The 11322-nt window shown below is 35.9% G+C and overlaps 1 protein-coding gene across 1 annotated transcript in view; it reads right to left on the reverse strand.

Annotated features, from left to right (window-relative positions):
* The window catches only part of adss2 (adenylosuccinate synthase 2), a 28971-nt gene extending 18964 nt beyond the window's left edge, over positions 1-10007 (reverse strand). Inside the window, exon 1 of the mRNA XM_024297796.1 lies at positions 9631-10007. Within this exon, the coding sequence (XP_024153564.1) occupies positions 9631-9813 (183 nt within the window). The 5' untranslated portion in view covers positions 9814-10007. The remainder of the gene's footprint in view (positions 1-9630) is intronic.
* Between the last annotated feature and the right edge of the window lie 1315 nt (positions 10008-11322).

Raw genomic sequence — 11322 nt, forward strand, 5'->3', positions numbered from 1 at the left:
GGATTTCTTGTCAAGTGCCAGTTTTGTCATAACCTATAAACACTAATATTTTCCCACAGTACTGAATCCACATACAGGAGAAGTTTATACGCCTACCAACCACTAAATACTAGTTTAAAAAATACTTTCGGATTGGAAGAGTCTCATCCAATTTGTGTGTACATAATTCTAGAATTGTAACTCATACATTTTGTGTGTAACTTGTGTATTTGCAATTGTGTATTCACGTGTGCAAACGTTTAAAAATAAAAGAAATATAAAATACAAGTTTAATGAAAATTACAACAGCTTGAAACTAACAACACACAGAAATCTTTAAAAAGTACACACAAACACACAAAAAACACATTTACACACAAATCAACCAAGTTTTGTGTTTAAATGATGCTAAAATACTGGGCATCAGAGTTTTCTTATGAGCCGATTTAAACTTAGATAGTGAATATTATCTGGTGAAACCTGACATTTTGCCAATGTTTGTAAATCGATATGTCCAATAATTAACATAAAATGTCTAAATACTTTTTATTTGTTTTCTTTTTGTAACAAACATTGATCCAAGGCACCATCTCGCTAAACAAACAAAAGAAACTGAACTAAACTTGATTTAGATAAACTTCATAAATAAAAACAATCATGCTTCTCTTAGTTTGAAAGCGGTCCATTTTGTCTGGTATCCTGAAAATAAATGTCCTTAAATTTGTGAAAAGAAGGTAAGCTTTTCCATGTGGTGAATTTGTAGGGGGCTCAGGTTTAAGCCAGTTCCTTGTCTAAATGTGCATTTTTAAAACTCTAAAGTTTCTCTATTCGGTTTCGCTTTCCCTGCAGCGCCGTCGCCGCGGGTCTCTTCCTCAAGCAGGCGATGCGAGGTCCTCCTCGACATCCAGAGAGCGGACTCTTTGACTGCCTGCTTGCCCCAGAGAGCCGGGCGTAAAGCTGATCGACTTATTGCTCCCTCGCAGCAGAAACCCCCTCTTCTTATAGAGTGGGAGCCAGTTACTGTAGTGCCAAATCCTTCTCCACATCCAGGGAGCGGAGCGGGACGTTGGACTGATCGACTCAGTCCGCTCTCTGGATGTCGAGGACAGCTCTGTGGCGAAGATGCTAACGGGAAAAGCACAGCCGCGAGGGAGCGATGAGAATAGAGACGCTTTAGTGTTGAGTGTTTTATAGAAGTATATTTTGACTTTTTTATAATACTTATAGGGCATGTTGGTTTAAGAAATTGGGAAAATGTCTTGTTTTCACCAAATAATACTCACACTCTAAGTTCAAGGCGGCTGAACAAAAAACTGATGACCCAGCCTTAAACGCATCACTTAAACACAAATCTTGGAGACGTGAAAAATATCACATCGGATTTGTCTGTAAATTTGTGTTGAGTAACGGGCAATTTGTAGTTTTTAAAGATTGGTATCTGTAGTTAGTTTCAATCAAGCTGTTGTAATTTTAAGTTGTGCATATCTAAATTGTATTTTATTTTTTTATTTTGTAATTTTTGTACTTATGCACAAAATATATTGAATGAGTTACAAATCAAGAACTACGCACACACAAATCTAATGATTCTATATTCTCTCCATGGAAGAGAAACGAGTGAGAGAGGACGGCGCTGATTGAGTTTGGAAGGACACTCGTCTCTTGGAAGGAAGTACGATCTCATTCTGAGAACAGTCAAGGTCTCATGGGCTGGAGAACTGACGCCAACAGGCAGCTAAAATAAAATAAAATTTTAAATCCAAAACAATGACAGATACTCAAAAGAACTGTGGACCTAAGAGCTTGGTAAACCCACAAACAATACAAAACCTCAGCGAAAACACTGACTGTAAGCATATTTAATTCCAGGAAATCTAATCTATGAATTGAGCTTAATCATGTCACATATTAAATAATGTGCCCTGTGGTGACAAGGCAAACACTAAACCACGACCACAATCTACAATCTAAATATGACCAAGAATTCACTCCATATGGAAGGAAGTGAGAACCGTTTGATCTGATTATCTTTTGTCACAGACCTCCTGTCTATAAACTAAATGTCTGTAACTATGAAAATCAGACTGTTTGAAGAGGATTATTTGCCCGACCAACACCCAAACGCTCCAACCCGAGTGTGCTCAGGGTGTGAGTGGTGTGTGTTACAGGGAGAAGCACGAAACGGAAATATGAGATTCCAGCCCAGAGGTGCGCTTTGGTGCCAAAACTGCTGGCAAAGCCGCTTTTATAAAAAGGTTGAGTCCGTCAGCCCAAGCTTCTCTGCGCTCGCTCAAATATCAAAGACGAACCCCCCATACACACGCACATAATTATAAATAAATACCGAAGGGAGTCTGTTCGGGGATGCCCAACCCAAAACATGTCAAGACTAAAGGATGGACGTCACAGATGAACACTTGTTTGAAAAAAAGCTTCTCATTAACATTTATTTTAAGAAGTTTAATGATCGACAAAGCTGCTATGTGTAGCCAATAGGAGACGGATGGAAACGAGTTCATCTAGAAGACGGTTGCCTGGATTGTTCCTTTGAAAATTGGTGTTCCTTGCAGTATTTTTCTCTTGATGGAAGACATATATAAAGAAAATTCAGATTAAAACTGTATTTTTGAGTATTTCTTTATTTTAATAGTTGTGAATCAGGAGCAGACGAAAAAAGTGCCGTTTAAAAAAACTTGTAGTTGTTAAAAAAAAAAGTCTAAAATCGGCAAGAACCAGCACAAACCCCAAGAAAGCAGCAGCTTACTGAAAGTTAATAAAATCTAAAATCTAGAATTTCCAATAAATTCCTGCCGCTCTGCAGAAACTATGTCCTAAAAAACTGTAGATTCCACATTTTCATAATCAGAACACGGTGAAGTCATAAATAAACTTTTGGACAAATTCATACTGATTCAATTTTCACTTTTTGAAATTCCAAACCCGCACTATATAGTTATTTTAGTAGTTAGGTGTAAAGGTGGGAGTTTGGACATTGCCAAAAGAAACTTTAATGTTTTAGAAAGCAGAAAAAACAACGTAAGATGACAGTAACAGTGAAGGTGGAGGAACCCATTGAAGGACCAGCTCCTGTGAGGCATGTACCACAGAAAAACTGAAGAAGTCACTTGACATTAAAGAGTTGCTCCCATCACAATTGTCTTTTTTGTGTTTTTAACATGTTCTTGTAGCATTGCTCTCGTATTAAAAAAGGTACAATTGAAGCTGCGTTTCTGAGTATTTCTTAATTCAAATTGCATTAGATCAGAAAACCAGATGCTTGAAAAAGCACACCTAAGCTAACGCATAGATGTGCAAGAAATAATGAGCCTTTAACACCAAGCTGGCAGTAGCTCAAAACTGTACGGCTCGATTCATACAATATTGCATTTTTATGCTCTGCTAATGCTAGCTTAAGGCTATAAGCGTGCAAACAGAATTCTCAATTACTCCCGCTGTGCATAAAATAAGTATTTCAAAAATGACAAACTTCTTAATTTTGGCTAAAACCTTCACAATCATAATTAAAAAACTACTGGGAATGATTTTACAAAAGAGTGGCTGTAGTACTTTAAGAGCTGCGGGATGGAAAAAGGCTGATCCAGATGAAGGAGGCCCCTAGAACACGAAACATACCTGGTAGGAGGCTGAAAAGGTGTGGCTAGAATGGTTAGTGTCAGAGCTGCAGGCAATGAGCCGACTGATAAGAGAAAAACCAGCTACAGACGTGCAGTTATGTGGTTCTACCAACCAGCAACCGGATCTATGTTTTACTTTGTTGACTTGAGTTTTATAAAGACGTCTGTTTAAAAAGAGACACAGATTGTCCTTTTTAACACAACTATGATTTGAATCGTAGCTGAAAATCTATCAAAAGACGGTACACACTCACATTTAAAAAGATTAATTGAATTAATGGGTGAATCTGAATTATTCCCCTACCCTACAGCTTCTACCTATCCCTCCAATTGGAGGGGCATGCAGCTTTAGTGGTGTCCGAAATTGTTTTTTTAAGGTGGACCCGAAGGGACTTGGCCCCTTAAACTACATGTGTAGAAGTCAAGGCCCGGGGGCCAGATCCGGCCCTCCGGGTAATTCTATCCGGCTCTCCAGATCATTTTATTTTATTGTAATTAATGCCCCGATGTTATCCTGTGCTCATTTTTAACGTGTATAATTTTGACAGAATATATTTTTATGGATAGTAAAATATTGAAAGTTATTCAAGGTTTAAGTTGATTTATTCTGGAATAATATTCTTGCCTTTTAATTATTCATAATTATGTTAAAAAGTTATGGTTTTAAAGTTTAAAAAATTGTCATTCTTCTAGCTTTATGGACTATTTTTATATTTACTAAGATTTCTTTTAGGCTATTTTGTAGCTTAGCTAATATTTTAGCTCCATGCTAGCTATTGGCTAATTAAGGCTTTTTTCCAGTTTTTAGGCAATTTTGGAGTTTAGCTAATATTTGAGCCACATGCTAGCTGTTGGCTAATTATGGCTTTTTTTAAGTTTTTTTTGTTTTGTTTTGTTTTCAGGCTGTTTTGGAGTTTGGCTAATATTAGCACACTAGCTGTTTTGACTAATTTAGGCTTTTTTTCAGCTGTTTTGGGCTATTTTTGAAGTTTAGCTAATATTTTAGCTGGCTATAAGCCTCAGTGTTTTCAGCTATTAGCATTAGCGATTTCAGCTATCAGATTAACTGATTTCAGCTTTTAGCTTTAGCATTTTCAGCTATAAGCTCCAGTGATTTCAGCTATTAGCTTCAGTGTTTTTTAGCTATTAGCTTCAGTGATTTCAGCTATTAGCTTTAGCGATTTCAGCTATTAGCTTTAGCGTTTTCAGCTATCAGCTTCAGTGTTTTCAGCTATTAGCTTTAGAAAAAAACAACAAAGTAAAGGAAAAACATTGAAGCTTACAAAATAAATTACTGTTTAAGTTTATTCCTACTAAAGGACTTGTAAAACACTCAGTGACAAAAATACCTAGAATTACTCACTTTAATTTGTATTTTTAACTAGATTTTAGAAAGGAAAAAGTGAAATACTGTTGGTCTAATTTTTTCTTTTAAATTGAATTGTGACAAAAGCTCAAACATGACATGATAACACAGCAGTAAAGACGTTTTTTTTCTTTCTTCTTTCAAAAATCAGACACACAGCTGCACAGCTGCAGCTCAGGTCCTGGCAGGAATGATTGTCGCCCCCATAACATCTAAATTTACAGTAAATTAAAATTCCTAAATTCCCATCACAATTGTTTACTGTATAATTGTAAAAAGGCAATCCTTCCTTCACTTCTCTCTACCTTTGTAGCCTTTCTAAGAAAAGCAGGAGCGCAGAAATGAAGCTTCATACCTAATTTGCACTAAGAACAATAAACATGAAGCAATAGTTTCATCTTTAATGAGTTTCCCAATACAAGAAATGCGTCAATAGAAACACCGACGTCTTTGTTGATGCAACACTTTTAGTTCCCTGTGTACTTGCAAACTAAAGTGAGCTGACATTTAACGTCAAATAGAGTTAAGTTGTCTGAGCGATGAAAAACAAATACATTTATTATTCTACTTTTATGATTGGAAAACAAAGACGAGGCCAAACAGGACGATCTACCTGCAGGTTGGTTAGCCTGCTTTCTATAAGCTGTAGGACAACAAAGGTTTTAAAACATTAGGCTGGAGATTGATTCTTTGTTGCACTGATGTCACACACACAAATACTTTTGTTTTTTGAGATAAAGGTCAAAGAAAAGCTCAGAACTGTGTCAGAGGTTCAACAACACCAGTCTCCTAAACTGACGGATTTTCCCATGAAGTAACTGAAGGAGATGGAAATTGAATTCCTGCCTCAACATCGAGATTAAGATGTCATATCTCTCTCAGTAGAAATAAAAATACTGAAATTCTAATTGTTTTTGTCTTGGAACAGATGTTCCAGTGATTTTATCAGGTTTTATCAGACGTCAGGTCTGCGTCTCCTTTCATTAGTGGCCAAACTGCAATCTTGGCATGGGAATTACACCAAAAATTCTTCATCCTTCGGGTCCTTCATCCATTTACCACACCTGCTGATGTCATGGAGTTGCTGGTGCCTATCCCAGCTACTATTGGGTGTAAGCGGGGTACATTCGGGAATTAAATTAGAAGTCACTCTGGAGTATAAATCGCACTTTTGGGAGAAAAGTCTGACGTTTCAGAAAAAACCCGCCGAGCCCAGTATAGCTAAAAAAAATAATAATAGTAATAATTAATACAATAATACTATTTTTTTTAATCTGTATAAGAAAAATATCAAAGTTTAAGAGGAAAACAATCAGATTCTCTTCCTTGTTTGTTTTGGACGACATTTCTTCTGCTGCTGTCTGTAGCAAATACTTCTGATGCAGCGCCCTCTAGTGGTTGTCAGAAGAAACAACAGGTGTTTACTGGGAAAATCTGAAATATATGAGCCTATTTATGTCTAAAAAAAAACCCACACACCAATAAGTCGTTCCTGAGTATAAGTCACACCCCTGGCTAAACTATGAAAAACACTGCGGTATTATACTTCGGAAAATACGGTACTCCACAGTAGAAATGCATCCATTCGTAGTGAAAAACAGTTGTTTACCAACATGAATAACTAAAAATTTCCTAATTATTTTTTTTGGTCAAAATGATAAAGGTTTTTTCTGTTTTTAGACCCATATCACACTTGGATGGTGTCATCATCGTCTTCCAGCAATGGAGCTGAGCCGCCAGTCAGGTTACCATGTGAACGGAGGGAAGCGGGGAGAACGCTGCTGCTGAGACATGACGGTGAACTTCAGCTAAAGTCAACCGAGTGAGTGAAATGTTACCACAGCCATCAGAATGAATCTGATTCTCTGAACTACGGCTGCTTTAGCTCCTAATCTTCTTTATGAAATATTATTTGGGAAGCAGTAGAGAAGATTTTTTGACAGATGGCAGAGCAGGAGTCAGCTACAGGAAGAAGAACAATTTGTCCAAAGGTTAAACGTATTTACATACCTTAAGTTTAGATCTTCACACAAGCTAATATTTATGAGTGATTGTTATACTCTTGTCTAACATGACTCTAAGCTGTTTTCACATTTGATTTATGCCTATTTGCATTAGGTTTAACCTGCATGTTTATGAATTCAATGATTCTTTGAAAATGTTATATTCTTATTTGATTTTAAGGATTTTAACATAATTTTCCCCTTTTCTGTCACTGAAATCCTATGAATTATTGTTCTACATATGTTAGCTGTGACTTGATGCAGTCACGCAAATAAATATACCAAAGGGTTCCCCAGTATTACGCAGGCTAATTAGCTAACAGTTCCTTTTTCATTGATATGTTGACACGATTAAAATATTTTTTTTCCTTTTTTTCACATTTCCCTTTCTAAAACTAATTTTAGTTTGGCTGTGCAAAACTGTATTTAAAAAAATTGTGATTAATACAGAACATTCCATGAAAGCTAAACTATAAATTGTAGCAAAATAAGTATAAAAAACAAGAAAATTTTGCAAAAAGAAAAAATAAATAACTCTAACTGAAAATCAATCTATGTATTTGATAAGCCAATTATGCTTTTTCTTAAATAAAAAAATAATTTATCTTAATACATTTTTATAAAGAATAGAATATTTTTCATTGGAGACTCAAAGACCAAATGACAATGAACAAAATAGAAGAATTATAATACAATTAAAACACAAATTGATAACTTAACGCCTTTATAATACATTAACGTCCCACTGTTTGTTAAATACTTCAAGTAATCTTTTATTAAATATACATTTATTTTTTATTTTTTTATTTATTTAATTTTCAAATAAATATTTTTATGAATACAGTATACTAAAACTTAATTGTCTTCTACTTATCTTACATAGTAAAACCATAATAACTCCTTACATATCCTATATTTGGCTCACAAAGTGAAAAAATAGGTTTTAATTTATATATTTAGTCCCAAACTGTTTATTTAAATATTATTTAATTTCAACCAGCTGTGAATTTTTGTTTAGCAACAATAATGATAAACTGATTTTTGATGTTGGTTAGTGATTTAGAAAAATTGCAAAAACAAGGGGGCTAAAGAAATACAAATGTGGTCCTTATTATAAATATGTTTTATTGTTTTTTATCTTCTATGAGTGAAACACAACAAAGCCCAGTAGGCGGAGCTACATCATTTTATACAGGGGAGTGGGAGGGGCCAGACACTACATACTAAATACTAAAAAACATATTTCTAACTGTTTAAATGTTTCTATATTTGTTTTAAAAATGTTGCTTTGGTCATTTTTAAAATGCGCAACCCTTCCGCTCTCCTTAGTTTGTTTACATTAAAAGTGGGGTCATCTGGACCCCCCAAGACAGTGCGCTGAACTTTTTTTTATCTTTGATTTTTGAGTTTCACTAATGTCCATGACAGACATAAAATCCTGTCCACCTTTGTCATGGAAGAAATCACATATCAATATGTGGTTGGAGTCATCTGGACCCCAAAGAGAGCGGAAGGGTTAATAAAGGTTATGTTTGTCATAATGAGACTAATAATAACTCAAAAACTGAGGGCAGGTTGCCCCCTCACCCCCCTATAGCTCCACCCCGGTACAGCTCATTAGTTTATACCTAAAGTATTAATACTTTCCAGCTCCTTTATACTGTATATTTAAGTTCTGCTAGTTGTAAACATCAACAATTACATTTTATATCATTTATTTGATACTATTTCTTGAATTTGTAGCCTTAACATTCTGTAAAACAATATAAAAAACATGTACAAGAAAGATAGATGGGCATAATAAAGCATTATTTATCATAACTGCAAACATTTGTTACATAAATTGTAACTTTTTTGGCTAATTTGGCTCATTTTCCTTCCTAGATCTGTATAATTTGCGACAATTCGCATATAAAATTGCAACAGTAATAGACGGTGGTGGGCAAAACTATCATAAAATGTTTATAAAATTATAATAAGGCATTTTTTTAATGTTAAAAAGACGTATTTAAATCGTCTGGGGCGCTGTTGAGAGTACGAAAGTTGACGGTAACAATATTTACCCACAAGCCTCAGAGAAAAGCCGCGCTCGCGCCTCCCGCCTCGCGCTCGCCAGCTCCGTTCAATTCAAACAGGAAACAATCCCTCGCTGCTTTACAGGTGTCTGACGAGCTAAACAGTTAGCAGAAACTCAAGGTGACTTTAGCTAATTTAGCGCCAATGTGTCCGATATTCCCCAATTAGCGGCTGCCCGTTCATAGCGGAGACATGTACACGAGGATGTATTCAAGTGCAGACTGGGAAAAAGGAAAACACAACGTGTTTTATTCCCATTCCACCCGTTTGTCACTATTACTGTTAGCGTTTGAGCTAACCCTGTGATTATGTCTGATTGAAAGTTATTAATACATATTATTCGTGCAGCACCATCTGCGCGTGACACTGTCGGCATGTTCACTGAAGCTGTCAGGAAGTCACGCTTGGAAGCTGTCAAGAACGGTTTCCCGCTCCGGGGGGGTCGTGACCACACAGTGTGACACGAATTCAGCCAAAAGTGCCGTTAGCTAGCGACGACCGGGCGGGAATTCCCGGTAACCCGGTAACTGTCAAGCCTGCTGCTGTTGTGTGAGGCTGGAGGCGCCCGTACCTGACATCTGCACACCATGTCCGCGTCCTGTGCCAGCAGATCCACAACTTTTCCCTTCCCTTCGTCGCCCCACTGAGCCCCGAGCACGACTGTCACTTTGTTGCCAAAAGACGGTTTGGGGGTTGACGTGCCGCCGCTGCCGTTCGAGGCCCCGGTGGCTTCCTGATTCCCGCTTTCCGACATTTCTGTTAAGGTCGGATCCCTGTCTGCCTACAGTCTCGTGCGCCGTGTAGCACCGCTCTACAGACTGTACCAAAGATGGCAAAGAAACTTAAGGCGCTCTCTCCAAGGCAACGCCGGACGCTCGGAAGTAACATCAACGCACATGCGCAGAAAGACACCAACTTTTGTTTAAAGTACCCCCAAAACATTTGAATTATGTATACCAATAAATTCTAATTTAAAAAGTTGTTTTTGTACACAAAACAAAATAAAAACCACCATTCCGCCTTTGTGCTTTTCGAAATCTGGAGTTTAAAAAATCTGATGTCTAGTGAAGCATCTTCTTTTTATCTACGATCTCAGGCGACACTCCTACAAACGGAGGTGCGTTCACGAGCAGGGAAATATGATAACAACTACGAAAAACAAAATAAAATGAGCTAAATCCTTAAGAAATTATGACCACACATTTCAAGCAGCATTTTAAAAATGCAGGAAAACATTTAGAAATTAATCTAACTTTTAATAATTACTTATTTATTAGTGTATTAGTTTGTAATTGATAGAGTTTAAAGCAGAATTTTAAGCATTGTGTGGTAAAATTTGATTGGTAAAGCACAAGCCTTTCAGAAGGGAATATTTTTTTGAAAAATGTAGACGTTTTTTACTTTGAATTTCACTTTTAATGTCAGAAAAGTTCAGTTCAATACATGTAAAAATATATTTGCCAACTGTTCACAAATAATTAAATTTCTAAAATGACTATTTTAACAGCTTGACTGAAAACTTTGACATACATGTACATATTTGTTCTTAAATTCTTTGACTTTATTTGTGTAAAAAAAAGTTTTTGATGTATTTAGTTGCAATCAATTAAGTCCCAACATGAAACTTCATAACATTTACCTCTGATTTGTAAACTAGGACAATTTAATATGTTATATTAAATGCTCAAATATATTTTAAATATATTTCTTACAAAAATCAGATGAAATCTTAAAAGAAATTAAATGTATAGACTTCAGAAACACCTAACATGGAAGTAATTAATGAAAAAAAATGCAAATCCCAAGATATCTTTTTTCTGGCATGCTTTTTGTGATTTTTTTTGGGTCAGATTTTTTAAATTTCAAACTCTAAAATTGATCTTTTCTTATACCTTTCTCTTTTAATTTTATAGTAAATATAGAAAAAGGTAAATAAAATGTTTAGTTGTCACTCCTGTTGTTCTCATGATGACATTGAACCTCAAGAGCTAAAGTCTGTGCAAAATGTTATAACAAATTTAAAAGGATCAAAGTGATTTTTCCCCCCTTGGGTTGGACACATTTCTAACTGTTGTCCTGCAGCCTGTTTAGCTACATTTGATTCTAACAAGCAACTTTTTGTTCACTTCTTTGCATGATTTTGATCATCTCAGCCTTCAGCGTTAGAAAGATGTTCCAAAATACACCAACTGTATTTACCTTAAAGAGATCCTCGGATTCCTTTCAGTATCTCAACATCATAGCAAAACAAAAAGATAAGAGT

Source organism: Oryzias melastigma, linkage group LG15 (genome assembly GCF_002922805.2).
Source record: "Oryzias melastigma strain HK-1 linkage group LG15, ASM292280v2, whole genome shotgun sequence".
NCBI lineage: Eukaryota > Metazoa > Chordata > Actinopteri > Beloniformes > Adrianichthyidae > Oryzias > Oryzias melastigma.